Raw genomic sequence first — 18873 nt, 5'->3', positions numbered from 1 at the left:
CCGTTGCGATGAGTCGAGCCGTCGTTAAACTGTCCGCTCCGGGTCCCCTTTCTTCGCCTGCTCAACGCCCGTCTTCCGTCATACTCTCCTCGAGGACTTGGAACCATTATAACGCGCCACGATGCCCGAATCCGGATCAGAGTTGTCGCGGGGTACGGACCACGGCTGGTCAGAAGTGTTCATTTTCAACTTCCACACCGAAGCCGACCACAGCGACATGGGCTGGAAATGCTAGAACCCCCATTTCACCGTCTCTGTCGACGTCAAGGTACGACACCACCCTTCGTCCTCGGAATCTACCTGTGTCCCTGTCGCGGCATATCAAACCCAAAGCACATGTCAACTGACGACGAGTTATTCAAGCAGATCTTCGAGCCCAGCGTTCCGTAACCGGGGCTTGTCGTCTTGTGGCGTGATGGTCAGCCGATTGTCGCAGGCGCGAAGCTTTTCGAGGGCGCCCTCAATATTGAGCGCTGAGGGACGCAATGTGCCTGATAAGCAGGGGGGATCTAGCACTAGGTATGTCAAGGGTGATGAAGTCCTCGCCAGTTTCTTTACTCTTCTCGTTGGGAACGACGTGTTCATCAGCACAAATCCCCCCAAAATTCCATGGTCCTTTAGACGTCCCACAGCGGACGAGAACCACAGTATCTATCCTTATCTTGACTGGAGAGTAAGAAGGATATACGTTCTATGTCAAGTGGAGTCTCTATATCCGAGTATGGTCTTGCCAGAGCTTCTCTACCGTTAAAGGACACCCCATGAATCCCTAAATAGAGAACATCCCTCTGGGCATTCCCCGTTCAGAGTTCTTGCTGCTCAATTAAATGCACAGACCTATGCTGACATTCTCCTCCCAGCGGCGTCAAGCCGTCAACGACCTCACCAACCCCAACTTCGCAGCCCACGATCCTGCCTCCTCCGCGGCTCCCGCGCGCCCTGACCCAGACGCACGAGAACATCTACACGCTGCCCAACGCGCTGACGTTCTCGCGGCTCCTCGCGGCGCCGCTGGTCGGGTACTTCGTGCTGCAGCACGAGGCTCTGCTGGCGCTGGGGCTGTTCGCGTACGCGGGCATCACGGACCTGGTCGACGGGTGGCTGGCGCGGCGGTTCCACTCGCAGACGGTGGTGGGCACGGTGATCGACCCGATGGCGGACAAGATCCTGATGACGACGTGCGTGGTGACGCTGACGGCCAACGGCACGCTGCCTGTGTGGCTGGCCGTGGTCGTGCTGGGCCGCGACGTCGCCCTGGCCATCTCGGCCATCTACTTCCGTTGGATCTCCCTGCCCCCGCCCAAGACCTTCACCCGCTTCTGGGACTTCTCGCTCCCCTCGGCCGAGGTCCACCCCACCGAGATCTCCAAGATCAACACCCTGCTGCAGCTGTTGCTGGTCGGCAACGCCATGTTGCTCCCCGTCCTGCCCGCCTGGTTGGTCGACGCGGGGAACCTTTGGGGCGTCATGGAAGGTTGGTACTACCTTGTGGCAGGCACGACGGTGTGGAGCGGACTGAGCTACTTGGGCAATAAACAGGCTGTGAGGATATTGACGAAGGAGGAACAGGGAGAAAAGGAAAACCAGAAGGGTGGAAAAGAGGAAGGGAAGAATTGAGCTGGAGCATAGATCGGGAGCGCGAGAAGACGTTAAAAAAGACCTTCAGCATCGTCATGAAGGGTAAGATCATGTGTATTAGTCGCACATCCGTGCTTGTACCATCACACTTTATCAAAGGACTGTCCGGTATCGAGAACATCTTTGCTCGTCCGTACTACGATCTCAACTCGGGCTGCCTTCACTCCACAGCATTTTCGGTTGAAAAAGCGGGAACCCACGAGACCATTGTGAACGGATAGCTGAATGAGCTTCCCCGACCTTACAGGCGGTTCGTGCATGACAGTGCATCCGGCCAACGGCAGTAAAGGGGATCGGCACCCGGTACCTTCACGTTGAGCCATAAAATCAGGGTGCCGACCGATCGTTGCCCTGTTGACCTCCGTCGCGCAGGTGGTACCCTTGTGAGCTCAGGCATCAACACAGATACCCTCAGCTCCAAAATACCTCGTCCAAAGCGACACTGTCAGTCAATAAGATTACAGAGTCATCTTGGTCGTTCTCGAGCTAACAAGCTTCTCCGTATAAGCATGATCTCGGCTTCGAGCAGACGTCTTCTTTCGCTGAATAATCTCTGTTGCGTCGGCAAGTGATTGAATTCCCTCCTGTCACCAACCGCAGCACTCACATGCAACAGGTCGATACCTTGCACGGAAAAGGACGGGCTTGTAAAAGAGGGGGTCCGTCGTTGGCATTTCGTTAATCTTTCCAGGACTAGATGGACTCGAAGAAGGTCGACAGAGACAGCGGTACCATCCCACTGGTGGGATTCCCAGGTCCTGTCACCTGCCTACGGCCCTGCCTAGCCGTTCTCTTGCCGATGCAGGACCTTGGTCCGGCCAGCTACCAACCGCATCATCCACCTCTTCCAGGAACATTGTTGAATTAACCACGCTTGTTCCTCCGAGCACCACTCTCACGCCCGGGACCGAGGCGTTGACCTGCGCTACCATTTTGGCCTCCTCGTACGTGACGCCTCCCACCATAAAGACGATGATGTCCTGAGGTTTGTCCCTCGTATGGTGTCCATCCACGAAGGGATATTGCAGTTCCTTCAGTCGCCCTTTGATGAGATTCTGGAGCGTGTTTTCCAGACGTGGGGAGTGCTGGGTGTACACGTTCTCAACGCCCTTCAGATTCAGGTTCCGTCGAAATTGGCTAAATGGAGAAGAGCCCGAGTCGAAAAGATCGGTAAAACCAATCGCTCCACCAACGGGAGCGGGCTGAAGACTGTGGTGGTAAGCAAGAAGTTTAGGGATTATGGAGATCTTGTACGCAGGGACGTCGGCTACGGAAGCCAGCAGGTCAAGGAGAACAGGCAGAGCGTTATTGGGATTGCGTTCGTAGCGAATGGCATAGAGGGCCACAAGGCGGATCTTATTGTCTGCGGGCACGCTTGGATTTTGAATGTGCCTTTGCAGCGTCTTCAGATCGGCAGCATGATTGTCGTTGCAGACTAGACTCTGCTCCAGTTCTGAGACATCGAGCAGTGAGTCGGCGGAGACACGACGACTGAGTTCGCTGACCAGAGTTACGTGTTTGGAGACGTTGCCAGAAAGTTTGCGGAATTCTGGGTAGTCTTCGACAAAGCGTTTCATGTCGGCGATCGATTCAATCTGAGCAGTGGATTTGGTTCGACTCTGATACTGGTCGACATATTCCTTGATGTTCCCGCCCAAATCACCAAAGTTTTGATACATGTTTTTCTTGAAGAACGGATCTTGGTCCTGTGAGAGGACGATTTCTTTGAGTTCTGGTCGAATATCGGGGACTGCACTCAGATCAACTCGGCCGTTATGGATGCCGAGTAATTCATGGACTTGAGCTTGGTACGTCCATTGCGTGAGTAGTGGCGTAATAGGATCATCTCTTCGGTCCAAGATTAATAGCAGTGGCGGAGTATCGGTCTTGCGAAAGTCGAATAGTTGTTCTTCTTGCGTGATCTGGTAGCGAATTTCGGTGGCAAGCTTCTTAGCCATAAGGCTATTTTTCTCATATCGTATCAGCGGGTTCTTCTTCAGTGATAACAGAAGGGCAACCACCCCCTCGGTTGTTCTTTGTAAGGCATCGGTGTTCCAGACGTCTGGACTGTGGCTCCATAGCCTCTGCTTGGGGAATCCCAGATTCAAGGACATCAAGTCCGGATTGACCACAATGTAATCAGCAAAGTATTCCTGGACCGCCTTTACCACCTCATGATCATCGGCCTCCGCTAACCTCTCCAACGACGACTTCTTTATGATGTTGCTGAAGTAGATGTTGTATTCACCGTACTTGGGCTCGCGCAGTTCGTCGATGAGGAATTGGATCGAGTCTGGGGACGGGCGGACGAAGCACAGGCATCTGAGGTGGCGCATGCGTTCGCGCGCAGGGTTATCGATTCTGTCAATAAGGTAGATCTGATATCGAAGGAGGGCGGATTGGGTGATTGCGGTTGACACGATTGGAACTGTCTCGGAATCCAACAGCAGGATCTTCATCTTCTGGCTTTGAGAGGCGGCAGCGCCTTCCCCAACGCCGGCAATCTTCGAGACATAGCCCGAAATCGCCGAAGCGACGTCCATGGTGATGCTCGATCCGGCCTGGTGGGGAGAAGGTGTATAAGCGGGCGGGACTGCGAGCTACCGGTACATGGTGGTCATGAGAGGGATGGACGTGGTCAGAGGGATTCAATGAAGACCGGAACTAAGGCAGTGTCAATGAGAACAGAGAGTGTTTCGGGGTGTTTGCGTCTGCTGCCTGTGTCTGGTGAGCTTGATCGAGGTCATTCGGAGCCTTGTCATGGCGCAGGAGGCACGACGAGGCTGCCACCAAACAACTTGAAACGACGCTTGTTGAGCGCGTGGTGCCTGGCATGTGACCTGATTTGATGTCATCTTCTCACCCTTCCACTTCCTCCGCGTCCCAAAAAAGTTTCCCCCACGTTTCCTCATCTCTGGTCGTTTGCAGTCCCAATATTCTGTCCATTCCCTCAACAATGCCTGCTGCTTTTCAGTGTGCATTGTTTCTCGAGCATACTCTTGATCTTCTACCTATAGACTGAGAAGGCGGGGAACTCAACAACCATGCTGCCAGGGATAGATATCCGTGAGTCTAGCCGCTCCGCCATTCTGCTTGTGTGAATGTTACCTGACGGTCTCCTGCAGCCTTCCTCTGGCTTTCCAAGGCCATCGGGGCTTCTGTCGATGAGCTTAAGCTCCTGACAATCTTTCTCGTGTCATACCCTTTGGCTGCTGTCTTGAAACGACTTCCGGACGACAAGCCACAATGGAAGAACATATTCAGTGTCTCCATCACCCTCTTCTACCTGCTTGGTGTTTATGATCTTTGGAAGTGAGTCCATCTTCTGTACGACAGTCTATTATCGTCGCCCTTGGCTCCCCGGTCAATCTCAAGTCAAGCTAAAGAACATTTCGTTTGTAGCGGAACGGTTACTCTCCTCATAGACGCGATCGGCACCTATCTAATAGCCTACTATGTCGATGGCTCGCTGATGCCGTGGCTCGTATTTTGCTTTTTGATGGTTCGCTCTCACAGAGCCCCCTCTGCTTCGCTTTGTTCTTACATTATCACCCAGGGCCACATGTCAATCAGCCACATTGAACGACAAAGGATTGCCGACCCGAGTCTTATAGACATCACGGGGGGCCAAATGGTCTTGATCATGAAGCTGCATGGGTTCAGTTGGAACGTGCATGACGGGAGACTAAAAGGCGAATTGTTGACCGACACCCAGAAAGACCGCGCGGTATACAAGATGCCCAACCTTCTCGACTTCGCGGGCTATGTGTTCTTCTTTCCCTCTATTTTCACCGGTCCTGCATTTGAAGTAAGTCGTTCCCCTGCTTGGGCGGCCGAGGCCAACCGGGTTAAACATCCCCCGAAAATATCGCGTAGCTAACCGGTGCATTGTAATCGACCCTAGTACGCGGACTACAAACGATGGCTCGACGGAAGCATATACGATGCCACGCCAGGCACCAAAGCAGCACCTCCCGCGAAGGGCAAACGCCGCATCCCGCACTCGACAGTACCAGCCATCCGCAAAGCCGTCGGCGGTCTCATCTGGATCGGCGCCTTCCTGCAACTCTCCCAATGGTACCACGTGCCCTTTTTCCTCTCGGACGAATACATGAAGTACTCATTCCCTTACCGGGTCTGGCTGCTGCAGATGCTCGGCTTCGCCACGCGCACAAAGTACTACGGGGTGTGGTCGCTGACGGAAGGGGCTTGTATCATGGCCGGGATCAGCTACAACGGCATCGACGAAAAGACGGGCCAGGCCAAGTGGGACCACCTCGAGAACGTGAACCCGTGGGGGATCGAGACGGCGCAGAACTCGCGCGCGTACCTGGACAACTGGAACAAAAACACCAACAAGTGGCTGCGCAACTACATCTACCTGCGCGTGACGCCCAAGGGCAAGAAGCCGGGCTTCCGCGCCACGCTGGCGACCTTCCTGACCTCGGCGCTGTGGCACGGCTTCTACCCGGGGTACTACCTGACGTTCGTGCTGGCGGCGTTCATCCAGACGGTGGCCAAGAACTTCCGGCGGTACGTGCGGCCGTTTTTCCTGACGCCCGACGGGAGCAAGCCGACGCGGTACAAGATCTACTACGACGCGGCGGGCTACGTGGCGACGCAGCTGGCGTTCTGCTTCACGACGGCGCCCTTCGTGGTGCTGGGGTTCGGCGACTCGCTGAAGGTGTGGGCGCGCGTCTACTTCTACACGGTGGTCGGGGTGGCGGCGTCGCTGGCCTTCTTCGCCTCGCCGGCCAAGCGCGCCCTGACCAAGCGCCTGGACACGCGCAACCACCCGCACCTGCGCAAGACCATCGCCGAGGAGACGCAGTACCCGCCGTCGTTGGGCCTGCCCAACGACCCGGTCCGCGAGATCGACGAGGCCATCGACGAGATCCGCGCCGACATCGAGACCCGCCGCCGCCGCGGCAGCCGCGTCACCATGCCCAGCGGCGAGGGGCTGAAGAACGCCATCGAGCTCAAGCTCGGCCGCAAGCTCGAGATGCCCGACTGGAAGCTGCCCCAGGTCTTTGGCACCGACCAGCACCCACAACAACAGAATCTGGCGGCGGACAGGGCAAAGGCCGCCGAGATTGCCAAGGCCGCCGCGGCGGCGACGACACCGACGGCAAAAACTACAGCGGAGGAAGGGAAGAAAGTGAAATGAATTTGCCAATGCAACCCCCACCCTAGCGGATGATGAATCAATGAATGATCCGGTATTTCCCAAATGAGAAGCGAGTTATTTCCAGCAGAGGGTTCTTTCTCAATAGGAGGATTGATAGGTGGGCACAGGGATGCTCCTTACTTCGCATAGTCCAGACGAGTCTAGCATTGGCTGGAGAAGCCACATAATTAGATCTAACAATTATTTCCAGAACCCGTCGCAGCCAAAAGGCGGAATCACATTGATGATGACGATGACGGAATGCATTTTTATTTCCTCCGTCTGCTCATGTTTCCACACATCCTTTCACTTCTCTCGTACTTGACAGCCATGGTGGTTGCCTGCCTCCTTTGCTCACCTTCAGCCTTGCGAGCGCAAGCCTCACGAGGCGCGTGCGTATGCACGCCCTGGATGCGCTTCACGGAACCTCCCCCGAGGCTTGCAGCGTTCGAGATCATATCATATCAAATCAGATCAGATCTTATCCACCGCCGCTGCGATCAGATGATCGGGTTAGACCATACGAGTACGCGCCCTCGTGTGTATGCATTGCAGATCATGTTCCACCCTGTGTAACCGTGTTACCCAAGGCTGTGCCACCGGCCGGCACCAAGGGTCAACGGTGGCTGTCTCCATAATAACGCCCAAGCGGCGCAGGGCCGTCAACGTCAAGCCTTATGCGCGTCCCCTTTCCCTTTTCCCTTCTCTTCTCTGTCGATTCCCTGAGCAGGAGACGAATATCGGAACGTTCAGGAGCCCGAATATATCCGCTTTCGTGGGAGTTCGAGAAATCTTCCCGCTCCCAGGCGACAACGCCTAGGGGGGAGTCGTCACATGGGCTCTTCTTTTATTTCTCGACATCCTAGCCCTGCCGAATCAGCAGAGCGTAGTAGTTCCATGCGTCGGTTTTCATCGTCACTCGTCCGTTCTTACCAGAGTGTGGCCACGAATGTGCGATCGGCCATGCAATGATGGAAACAGGGCGTAATCCTTGCTTGCGTCTTGCCAACGCTGGGATAGGATTAGGAAGACGGCCGGGGGGAGGAGACAATATCACCTATGGGTTCCACCACGCACTTACAAGTGCGTCATGTAGACAACGGCGTCGCTGTCAGGCCAAATCGGCAAGCGAGAAAAGCTTCTCGAACATCTTGCCAACCTTTTTTTGCCTCGTCAAAGCTAGGCCACCTCCGCTGGGTACTAGGATCCGCGTACCTGCGTCTTCACATCCTTGTATCGTGTCTAGTCTCTCGGGAAATGACCGATGTGCAGTACATGCGGTGTGATGCATTTTTTTGCTCCGCCGGGAATAGAGATCTCGAGATCCCTGTTCCATGTTGGCGGGGAACTCTGCCGGATGAAAGTATAACCTGGTCGGTCGGTCGCTCCCAATTTCGGGATGTCCTTTCCCAGTTCTCGGAGCTGTGGTTTTGGTATTTCGAGCAAAATTGGTTGGGTCGTCGGAATGGCATGGTTGTCATGTTTTCAGTTCCAAAAGCCGTGTTAGCTGTCACCGGTGGAAATGGGGGAAGACTCCTCTCTGACGAGGCGGAGGAGGTAACTCCGGAAGGGCAGAGCATGGCCGGAAAATGCGCCTGTCAGGTGTATTGTAGACCAGACTGCCGTGACCAGACTGTGATTTAGGACTTGAGCAGAACATTGGGGAATAAGTCGTGATGCTCGACCTTGACTCCTCGTATTGAGAAGGATCCAACCCCGTGGCAAATAGATGCAAGGGCTACGCCCATCAGTGGTTAGAAGCGACCTGAGACGTAGTTCGCAGCTATCTTCTTATTTCCTCCTTTCATTCTTGTTCTGTCGATATGGTTTGTCAGGGGACGTTATGTTATTCTTTTCCCGATCAAATTCTGGACCAAAGTGTTCGGCTCCTGAGGGAGGTTGATGAATCGGAGGAAACATTCGTGGTTGAGGAGAACTGATCTATGCATTGCACAGGCAGGTGTGCTATCGACAGGATTTCGGTAAGCCGTCCTGTTTCCATGGCGCAGTCATTCTTTGTGCTCTTGGGCTTGCCTGATCGATGGGTCTTCGAGGAAGTACGGTGTGGCGGACCGAGGAAAACAGGGTTTCAACTTTCAGCCATGGTGAGGTCTTCCTACAATCTTTGGGACGTGGTGAATTGGATCCGCAAGCAAGCATTGGGGAAGGCGTATGAGTTTCAGAACACAACGTAGCAAAAGCAAACGCAGCAAAGCGTGGGGTGCAGTTCCCGGCACTTACAGAACAGAAGAAGCTCAACCACAAGTACTCCGAGCACTGCTGATCTATCGAGTTCCGGTGCCTCGAGATCGAAAGAGCCACCCTAGGAGCGTCAAGACATCCACTCTGGAGACAAACCAGGTATACCATGAGCGGAAGTGATGCATTCCAGACAAAGGATAACGCCGACGCAATCCGCGTGGACGAAGTGGTGGTCTTTCTGGGACATTGCAGACTGATTCTGCAAGCCGTAGTAACTTGCCGATAGAGGATGCTGAGCAATCCTTTTGGGTGTGTTCAAAAGGTGAAAAATGGAAAGAAAGGGGGTTGTGAAGGTTTGCCCAACCTGTGGCTAGGGCACAAGTGAAACCCAGAAGAAGAGAGAAAAGATCAAGCAGGCGAAAACCCACAGCCTGCCACAGCCTGTCGCCCCAGACGCTGACGACTCATGTGGATAATATTGGCTGCCGACCTATTATTGCCTTGCAGCCCGTCCTGCGTGAGGTCCAAGGAATCAAATGATGGCTGATATTGCAGCAGTTTGTTTCCAGTGGTACCTGATAGTGCTTAGCCCTTCCAGTTTGACTTTGACAACTAGTGGAAGCGAGATCCATAGGTACTCCTACTGTCTACTTCTGGTTATCTCTGTCTTCCACCTTGTCCACTTGCCCAGCAGAGGGTAGGTGTCCCAAACTCGCAGTAGAAAACAAGGGCACAGGGGCAGGAGGGCACGAACAAAACAACGGACGAGATTCGACTGATCAACTCAGAGAGGAGCTGCCCGCTGTGGAATTGCATGGATCCCTTCTCAATTCCCAAGTGTTCAGGGCGAACGGAGAGAGGCCTAGACCAGTCGCTGACCAGGTTAGTCTTGTCCGGATAGGCTTTGCCCTGAATTGCTCTCAGATACTGTGGATGCCGATGACAGATAGGGCAAGCCTAGGCCTGGCGAGCCTTTATATGTTGACAGCTTCATAGTCAGGAAGCATTGACTAACCAAAATGCAGTACCTGGTGCCTGTCTGCCTGTCGGAGCATTGCCCTTTTCATCCAGCCACTCCGGTTGCGGTGCTTGGAAGGTCGAAACTGCGCATTGGACTCTGGCTCCGAAGAGGAAAAAGGAAATTTTCGCAGTCCCAAGTCACCGACCACTGAAAGTCGTAGCTGCCTCCAGTGCCCCCGGTGCACGTCACCCCCAGACGGTGGCAATCTTATAGGTTTGATCTTGAAGGCGGAGTCTTCCCCGTGGCCAATACGACACCTCCACGGCAGGTGGAAAAGGTCGAAGACAAGGCATTTGCAAGAGAACGGAAATGGTGCCCGGAAGTTGTAGCTGCTGGGCCCAGAGAGCCCCATCTTGTTGCCATTATCAGTCGTATGACTTAGACTTTGAGCTCTTTATCCTCAGCACCATTGGCAAGAACATGACTGGGGTAGTTGTAGAATAGCACACGACGGAATCCTCCTTCCGCATTGCTCAACACTTCCATGGTTCATGTGGCAAGCCTCCTCTTCCCGAACTCACCAGTCAAACCCGGATCCTTGTTCGCCGTTGGAACATTGGTCCTACTCTATGCCACCCTCCGTCCTTTTGAGAGGGCAGACGGCGGCGCCTGGCCACCACGGAATTGAGAGGCGGTCGCCTGTGCAGGTCTCGGAGGAGGACGTAGTATTCAATTATTGTCCACGGCAGCTTAAGTCGAGGAGAGGACCCGCTTGGTAATTGTGTCCAGGTCGAAAGTCCTTGTCTTCTGTTGTAGACGAGATCTCGCTGGGTCCGAACCAAGCTGAGAGTGGAGGTTTCGAGTGGCGAGTTGGCGTGAGACGAGAGCTGAGCTTTTGCCGATCGTCTCGGGTCCTCGGCGTTTGGGATTGCTTTTGGTGTAATGGAAACTGTAGCATCCTGTGGCGGCCTCTGATCCTTGCCCATTTCGCCCACAGTGACATCTCGAAGGCGGGATATAGAGGAAGTAAATACCGGCAGATATTCAGACCCCGAAGTAAAGGCGATTTGGCATCTCCAGTGAGAGGGTAAGGAATCGGCCACATTTGGTGACCTCGACGTCTGTCTGCCCCCTTGGACTGCGCGGGCGCATATTGAATTTGAGTTCAGGGCCGTTATACCTACCAGAAGTTACTCGGAGGAAAAGGTTCGCGCAGGTCAAGCCCACGCCGGTGTCAACACTGGGCCTTACACTCGGGGCGGTGTACAACAGAGTACCTTGTACCTAGGTTGGTGCTGAGCTTATTGCTGGTGTTTAGGATCAAGATTATCAAACAGGCCGTGCTGGCAGGCTGCAAATTGGCTTCACCGCTGATGGGGTGAATTTGCAAAAGTCTGAAGGAAGCCATGGACTGGTCTCAATAAGATGCATTTCATCCTTCGTCCTGAGCGACTCTCAGAGAACCCGAAGGAACAACATTGTAACGATAGAAGCATTTGCCGCCCACTCCCAGGACATGTACAAGAGCAGAAACGCAATTACAAAGACAAATGTGCCTCCCTCGAACTTTTTTTTTTCTCTCGTCGAATCCAGTAAACCTCCTGCCGGCCGTTTCATTCATTACCTCCCAGACCAACCCCTTCCTCATTGTTCCCAGTTGACCAGTTTGTACACCACTGCGTTTCTGCATCGACCCCCTTTGGTCTCTGCAAAGTCAAACGTCCCAATTCAGAAGCAAGCAATATCTGTGAGACCTCCCCAAAGCCGCCGTTATCGAGTCTCTGTTCCTCGTCCTCCTCTCTCCCGCCAGGCCAGGCTGAACTCAGACCTGCGATTGACCTGTGACGCCTACAGGCCGAGACTCTTGGAGATGGTTAATTCTCCCACATGGATCCGCACAAACTTTCGCAAAGAGTTGGACACCTGCAATACTTGTTCATGAACAAAAACTTGGATCTTGACACGAAACCCACACCTTGAAAGACGGATTCGGGCGTTGCCAGTTGAAAAAGAGATATTAGGTCCTGGCTTGTGCAAATTTAAGCAAGACGATAACGTTGCTGCTCACATCCCACCAGAAAATACTCCACGATTGGGCTGAGGCCACCCAGACGCGACAGCGATCATCATGTTCTTCCCAAGACATCCGGGGCTGTTGATCGTAATACATACTTCCACCCTTGTGTTGAACAAGCCCCGCGGGATTTTCTTGCCGTTCACTGCATTGTGGGCTTGGTTGGGACTCCTGCGCGGTCTGATCCATCAGAGGTGAAAGAGCCAGAATCTGACGGATGCCGCGGTGCCATCATCTTGGGACAAGGTTTACTGTTGTTGCCCCCAGGGGGCGGAAGAGCTCCTGATCCACCCTATGGGTTATGAGCTTGTCCTGCCCACTGAGGATACTGAGGCTGAGGGATAGCTTGACTGGCTGTGTCGGGATAGTATGGCGTGCGTGGACTTTGGTACATTGGAGCTGGCTGCGGTGCCGTTTCCCTACGGTCATCATACTTCACTTGTGTGGGAGAGGGTTGACTCTGCCGGTTCTGGTCCATCTGAGCACCATTGCTATGGGTCACTCCATATGGACTTGGCCGGTATGGCACAGGTGCTCGAGAATCCATCGACACCGGGCTCAAAGGGTTGACTGGTCGCTGCATATTCATGGGCGGGTACATGGCCGTTTGCGCTTGGGAGCGGTCCGACATGATTGGAGCCATCGTGGTCGGCGTGGCAGGGATTGATTTGGACGGCGGAGGAATTGAGCTGTTCAAGGACTCGTAGCTTCGATTGTACCCCGATTGGTCGTAGTGACCATAGTCATTTCGTTGTCCATGCATATGTGATGCTGTTACCGGGGATTGTATGTAACCCGTGGACATGGAAGGAACAGCCATGGAATATTGGGGGGGATTGGGCTGCTGAGCCATGGGAGGATACCCTGGAGGCAGGTAATACGGCTGGGGATAGCCGCCTGCGTTCACACGGTATGCGTACGAGTTATGAGCGCCGTCCACCTCGTCAACATCCTCGATGGGCGCCCGAAAGCTTTGTCTCGAGGTCAGTTCCGACCGTGGACGGATGTATTGAAGGTTGTCCGTCTGGGAAGGTGTGCGCAGCTGGTTGGTGAGGACGTCATTTACATGGTAGTAGGAGACCAGGTGATGTGTGACGCCTTGGACTGTGACGCTCATCGTCTTCTTGACCAATCCGTCCTGCTTGAAGCCGTAGGAGTCTACCAGTGAGCCTATCAGCTGCCTCTCGACGTCAGCAGAGGCGCTGCGATCGGAGTTGTAGCTGCCAGATTGTCCATCCGAGAATGAGCCACCCTCGGATCTGGCATAGGGCTCGCCCGGTCGGCTTGGACGCCTCTGTTGCTTTTTCATGGCTCTCTTCTTCTCTCCTGGTGGAAATGGTTTGTCAAGTTCTCGATAGACAAGGAAATTGCCCAGGATCCTGCTGGGACTCCAAGTAACACCGTCTGTCCACCTCTTGATTCCGGATGCATTCTCTTCATAGATAAAGACGCACCCGCTTCTGATCAGATTGCTTCTTTCTCGATCGTGGGGTCGCCTGGGTACATGCGAGAGGTGCCCTTGCAGGCATGCCTCGAAGAGAATGAGGGCGTCTTGGGTAGTGGCTACATGGCCTTGGAAGGTTGGCTGCAGCGATGCTCCGCCAGAAGACATGGCGGAACGGTGGTGGCGTATCGGCGCTATGGTGGGCAAGTCTCTGAGAGAGCGAAAGTGTTATGAGGCAGAGTTTCCGGCTCTTGAGACTCTAATCTTAAAAAGACTGTCACAGAGGAGCACTGACATGCGTTGCTCACAAAAACCGTTCGGGACAGGCAAAGTTCTGGGGTCCTGAGTTGGGCTGAGAAAGCCTGAGGGTTGTCAACCCGGCCAGAAGGAAAACCGCCTCAAAAATTACCACCGTTGTGGAAAATGGGTTTTCGCGCGGAGCTTCCTGCTTTGTGGTTTTTCTCTCACTTTGCTGGGCGAAATTGTAAGAATAAGAATGTAGAGAGAAGTCTGTACACCAGCCTCAGAGCTGGTTGATGATAGAAAATGCGTAAAACTGTGTGGGTCTCTTTCCAGGTTGTGTTGTAGACAACGGCGCAGATGCTGGAGAGAACTTAGAGACGGTCGGTATCAAAATTGCAATCTGCAATAATAAAAGCCCCAGAGGATCGATACTTCTTGTTTGGTTTGAACTGCAGTGGCTGGTCTTTGCCAAAGTACAGTTGTTTTTGGGTAACCAGTAGCCCGCAAGATCCGCGTCTGCACTGAGTTTGATCCAAAGCTGGTGATGGGAGGAGTGACTAATTGTTGATTCAAGAATTCGATAGCGAGTATCTGAGAGAGATGCGTGATGATGCTGGTGGGTTTGCGGAGGAACTGTGGTTCTTTGAGTCTTGTTGAGGCTCGAACTTTCCGGGGGTGAGGCCTCAGTTTAACTTCACGCCAGCCCGCGTTGAATGCTATGGAGGCTCCGCCACTTTTGACAGGCGCCAACCCAAATGTTCCCAAAGTTAATGATCCAGAGATGACAAACCTGGCGTGTTGAGCTCGTTGTCTTCTGAGCGACCTTTGGAGTCTGAGATAGGTTCTGGGAGGGGTCGAAGGGAAGAGCCGGAAAAAAGGAGACCACGAGGTTGAAATGGAGCTTTTCCTTTTTCACGAAAAGAGACTTGGAGTCATTGACGACGGAGGATGAAGTTTCTGAGAAGATCCGAGAAGGCTATCAGCTTAAGTAGAAGTCCCCGCGTCGACAAGAGATGCGCCGGGATCGTCAGGGTGATTGACGGATAGGGGTCGGAGGTAGAGAATCGCTGTAGACTCGTCGTGAAGGTAAAACGAGCATTTACTTTTGCGGATGTGCCCCTGGTTGGCAAGGAGTGAGTGGCAGTTGGTAACCGAATTGCAACTGCTTCAGCGGTGAATTCTCGCCCGCGCGCAGGATCGGAGAACGGGCCTGGAGGACAGCAGTCGCCGAGACAGTTCAGGACGTCCTTCGACAGGCAGGATAAGTATCACACTGGCAGGTAGCAAGCAATGAGTTGCCAGTGTGCGCTCTTTGTCGAAGTTGGCTTCACAGGGTAGAGGGCCAAATCTGGTATTCTTGAGTCCGGGGGGGGGGTTCTTTTCTTGACTGAGGGTTTGGGGCAACACAAGTGACAAGGGGCAAGAGATTGAGTTCCGGATGTCGGAGTCGAGATAGTCGAAGGCTGACTGGATGATCAGGAGGGGGAGGGATGCTGTGGCTAAAAAAGTATGTAAAACTTTGTGGGATGGAGATAGGTATGACCAGCAGGAGCCCAGCAGATATAGTCCTGTGGTTATGTAGGTCCTGTATCTTCGGCAGCGCCGTCTGTGTTGATGGTGTGCCTCCAGAGCAGATTTAACCTTGTAGGGGGAATAGGACGGCACGGCATGTGTCGGTAGGAGGCAGGGAAGGAGGGGCTCCTCGTGTGGAAAGATGAAGAGAAGGCGAACTTGCCCGTTCGTGCGGAAAAGCAATAGATCGCAGGCAAGCTGAGATCTGAGTAGCTGACTTAATGGCGGGTGTGGGTATTGAGTTAAGGCTGCCGCGCCCTATGTGCTCACAATTGGCAACAGTGGGTAATGAGATGGGGAAGGAAGGTCGAAGAGAAGCAGGTAAAGACGAGGAGGGTAGGGAGGGTAGCAAGCAGGCAGGACGAGGAAGAGGGGGCCTTACTACGGGCCATTACCTGACAAGGGACTGGCACTGGCACTGGCACTGGCACTGGCAGCTCGAACCCCCGCGTCCATTATTCTAACTGGAGGGCGATGCCAGGTCTGCAGCTTCTGGTTCAGTCAACAGGGCAAGAGCTAACTGACTACGAGTAAGTCCACAACCACTTGCTGGATCCTAGCTGGCTCACTGTTCGCTGTAAGGGAGGAGGGAGAGAAAAAAAGTCGCCGCCCACGGACTTGATCCGATGGGCTGAAATTCGAGACTTGCTGTATCCGAACGAGATGCGCCATCTTGAAAGCCACAGAACTTTCTTGCCCACGCCTCACTCAGCCTGCTTAGCGAGTGGGGGACCATCCGCCCTCTTGCTTCTTTGTTGGGGTGGAGGCGAAGAGGATACTGCTAATGTGGCCCCCCCCCTCTGGTCTGTTGAAGGTTGTCATTGTTTACCAACCTCCCAGACCTCGATTATTGTCCAGCGCTGATCGAATGCCAGATGCAGACAACAGTGACATTTCTCCCCCAGAAAATGCCAAGGTCAGAGCTCTTCCTTTCAAAACACCTAGCTCTTGCATGCGATTGTCCGGTGTTCGCCTACGGAAACCGCCAAAGAAACGATCAGCGCCGGGGTTCGTGCCGGCTCAATGTAAGCGAGAAACTCATGAGTTCATCGTCGGGACATTTCTTTTCGGATGTCAACAAGGAGCAAGAGGAGGTGTTTGATCCAGCGTCTTGGGACAACTAGTTGGTCAGGGTCACCCACCATCTTGAACCAGGTTGATAAAGTGGCGGTCTAGGTGGAGCGTGGTCTTGCGCAAGACATCGCAATCCAGGGGGGAGGACCAAGATTCCCACATGTCGAGCATTGTCTGGGGTCGGTGCGGACACATCGGGTCTGAAGCATGGGCTCAATCGCCAGGGGAAAGAGAAACTTCCTTGGGTCGAGGGCACGCGACCAATTCCCTGAAATAAGAGTGGCCCGAATGTTGCTGCTCACAGACAATGTCCACAGATGGCTCCGGGGGAGGGGGGAGGCGACGAAGTTTGATGGACAGTGTTTTGAGAATACCATGGTGCCTCTTCGCAGGTGCATTTTTACTCCCAAGCGCAGGAGCGCGCATATCGTCCGCTAGCGAGGTGGCAGCCCCGATCCGTGGACCCTCCTCAAAGACTCAGGTGGGCATGTGCCACCTGAGTCCACCTTGTCCCAGCTCTACAGGGTTGACCAGGGCGTGTTCGCTAACTGGTCCTCTGGGGTTTGCTGGGTGACCGCCCAGCGGCCCAGCAGCAGCCCAGCAGCATCCCAGGCCATGCATGCCGTAGGAGAATGTTTCCGACAGGCCTGACGCCTGGAAGAAAAGGCCACGTAAAAGATTCTGGAAGATCCCAGGTTACACACGGGGGTGCTGTCCAGGCACTGGAGCAACAACTGATTGCCTTACGAGTTACCCGGGACGGTGCTCTGAAGCTCCGAGGAGACCGGATCCCGTGGAACCTTCTGACTCTTCCACTACTGTCATTCTGGGCATAGCCAGTCGAGCGTCTGGCAGACTGCGGCACACGAAGGACCCAAAAGAGGTTTCAAAGAACAAGCCGCCCGCCGGAGTGTCTCGGTGGCTCGAAGTCGCCACCGCTGCTCGTCTGCTGCTTGCTCGACATGGGCTTGCATCGCGCTTCGACCCCCCACCTCTCTCAACCCATGTATCTGAGCCGTCAGCCTGGGCCAGAACCCCGGTACCAATATTCCTTGCTGGCATGAGCCAACCACAATCTCTCGGCCTGGCTCAATCCAGACGACCGTCTGCAACTCGCTTCCGTAGCTGGCCCACCGCTGAAACCCTCACCTTTCCAAGGCTATACCTGCCCTACCCACCTCACGTCCGCCCCCTCAAACACCGATATAATACAGATGGGGGGCCGTCTTATAGGGCAGAAATTACAAACCGAAAAAAAGCCAGAGTCAGACTAAGGGTGCTACGCCGGTGGAAAGAGGGCATCGCTGCTTTCGGAATCAAAACACCAGCCATGATCTGGGCTCAGGCAGCCCGAGAGACGAACCAACTAGCGATTTTGGTGGCTGACCGAAACTACTAGCTCTTTTCCCCAGGTCCGTCGAAAGGTCAATGCTGTCCAATCTTTGAAATGCAGGACCAACTAGCTGGGAAACCGATTGACACTCGATCTCCTGGTCACTGAAGCTCAGTGGCTTGCCAGGAACACCTGCATTTCTGACGAGCCGCCCGCTTTTGTAACGGTGTGAGCAGATCTTATCCCGACTAGGCAATTCCGCCTTGATATCTCGACCTCCTGCAGCAGTTTTGACTGGTCTTCGCGCTGTGCAAATAATGCCGACGCTTCACGCTCCGCTCCCCATGCAGGTAGTAACTGTTCATCCTAGACCATTGCGCAAGCCTTCCTGGTGGGATCCGATTTTGTTCCCTGGGGGTGTCTGGGAAGCGAACACGAGGTTGCACGATCGATGGTTCTCTGTGGCGAGGTGGGTGACAAACAGAAGGGCATGATGGATATCCGTTGGGTCCCAAGGATATGGTACCAAATGACAATTGCGAGTCTGCCAGAAGCGAAAACCAAAAGTCGGCGGGGAAGCATGAGATGTGACACCGACATCGCCTCTTGCCTCAGCTGGAGGGGTGACCCCACGCCAGCTGTGTCCATTTCTCGTGAATGGAGGGCGAATGGAAGAGAGCAAGGTCGCCCATAAGAAAAAGCAACACGGGCTCGCAAAGGCGACCAGGGTCGTGTCACTGACCCATTATTGAATGTAACTGCCGCAAGCCACCCGTATCCAGGGTGTGCCTCCTCTTTGTCTCTGCCTTGCCAATCCGAGCGAGAGGAAATTGGTGAAAATGGAACACGCCGGGCGATATCGTTCTGTTCGGGGTGAAATACTGGCAGGTGTTGACGACGGACAGACCGGGGAGGGGTCGGTGGCCTTGGTCGATATTGGAAAGGCGCAACTTCCACCAAGCAATGACCAAGAAACCAGAAAAACGACACCAAATAGAAGCATCACGAGCTGCGTTGTTATTCTCGTCATTCGTTATCAGATGATTCGCGCTCTGCGATCTAGAACCACCCACTCTTCTGCAGTATTGGGGGACTCAGCGCTCCCGCTCTCGCTCCCAATATGTCTGCCAGGGTCAAGCTAGGCCTCTGTTTTTTGCCCGATGAA

The 18873-nt window shown here is 54.1% G+C and overlaps 5 protein-coding genes across 5 annotated transcripts; 3 read left to right on the top strand and 2 right to left on the bottom strand.

Annotated features, from left to right (window-relative positions):
* Positions 1-535: 535 nt before the first annotated feature.
* PV07_01869 (uncharacterized protein) lies at positions 536-1816 on the top strand. The gene has a single exon (XM_016388442.1). It carries the CDS (start codon positions 828-830, stop codon positions 1533-1535), a length of 708 nt encoding a protein of 235 aa, XP_016255370.1. The 5' UTR covers positions 536-827; the 3' UTR covers positions 1536-1816.
* On the bottom strand, positions 1668-4402 carry PV07_01868 (uncharacterized protein). Its single transcript, XM_016388441.1, has one exon. The coding sequence runs from the start codon at positions 4179-4181 to the stop codon at positions 2400-2402; it is 1782 nt and encodes a 593-aa protein (XP_016255369.1). The 5' UTR covers positions 4182-4402; the 3' UTR covers positions 1668-2399.
* A 146-nt stretch (positions 4403-4548) lies between these two features.
* On the top strand, positions 4549-7082 carry PV07_01867 (uncharacterized protein). Its single transcript, XM_016388440.1, has 5 exons — positions 4549-4704; positions 4764-4950; positions 5041-5140; positions 5195-5446; positions 5543-7082. Exons 1-5 carry the CDS (start codon positions 4683-4685, stop codon positions 6803-6805), a joined length of 1824 nt encoding a protein of 607 aa, XP_016255368.1. The 5' UTR covers positions 4549-4682; the 3' UTR covers positions 6806-7082.
* A 3857-nt stretch (positions 7083-10939) lies between these two features.
* Positions 10940-13437, top strand: PV07_01866 (uncharacterized protein). Its single transcript, XM_016388439.1, has 2 exons — positions 10940-11087; positions 11138-13437. The coding sequence occupies exon 2, from the start codon at positions 11485-11487 to the stop codon at positions 11908-11910; it is 426 nt and encodes a 141-aa protein (XP_016255367.1). The 5' UTR covers positions 10940-11087; positions 11138-11484; the 3' UTR covers positions 11911-13437.
* PV07_01865 (uncharacterized protein) lies at positions 11260-15618 on the bottom strand. The gene has a single exon (XM_016388438.1). The coding sequence runs from the start codon at positions 13652-13654 to the stop codon at positions 12335-12337; it is 1320 nt and encodes a 439-aa protein (XP_016255366.1). The 5' UTR covers positions 13655-15618; the 3' UTR covers positions 11260-12334.
* Positions 15619-18873: the final 3255 nt, after the last annotated feature.

Source organism: Cladophialophora immunda (assembly GCF_000835495.1).
Source record: "Cladophialophora immunda strain CBS 83496 unplaced genomic scaffold supercont1.1, whole genome shotgun sequence".
In the NCBI taxonomy this organism is placed as follows: domain Eukaryota; kingdom Fungi; phylum Ascomycota; class Eurotiomycetes; order Chaetothyriales; family Herpotrichiellaceae; genus Cladophialophora; species Cladophialophora immunda.
This window is presented reverse-complemented; position numbering and strand designations above follow the sequence as displayed.

Excerpts from the sequence above, each read along its gene's own strand:
- PV07_01869 (XM_016388442.1), top strand. The coding sequence starts at position 828 with ATGCACAGACCTATGCTGACATTCTCCTCCCAGCGGCGTCAAGCCGTC.
- PV07_01868 (XM_016388441.1), bottom strand. The coding sequence starts at position 4,181 with ATGGACGTCGCTTCGGCGATTTCGGGCTATGTCTCGAAGATTGCCGGC.
- PV07_01867 (XM_016388440.1), top strand. The coding sequence starts at position 4,683 with ATGCTGCCAGGGATAGATATCC. Across the intron at positions 4,705-4,763 it reads GCTGCCAGGGATAGATATCC|CCTTCCTCTGGCTTTCCAAG; the intron begins GTGAGTCTAGCC and ends GGTCTCCTGCAG. Across the intron at positions 5,141-5,194 it reads TCGTATTTTGCTTTTTGATG|GGCCACATGTCAATCAGCCA; the intron begins GTTCGCTCTCAC and ends ATTATCACCCAG.
- PV07_01866 (XM_016388439.1), top strand. The coding sequence starts at position 11,485 with ATGTACAAGAGCAGAAACGCAATTACAAAGACAAATGTGCCTCCCTCG.
- PV07_01865 (XM_016388438.1), bottom strand. The coding sequence starts at position 13,654 with ATGTCTTCTGGCGGAGCATCGCTGCAGCCAACCTTCCAAGGCCATGTA.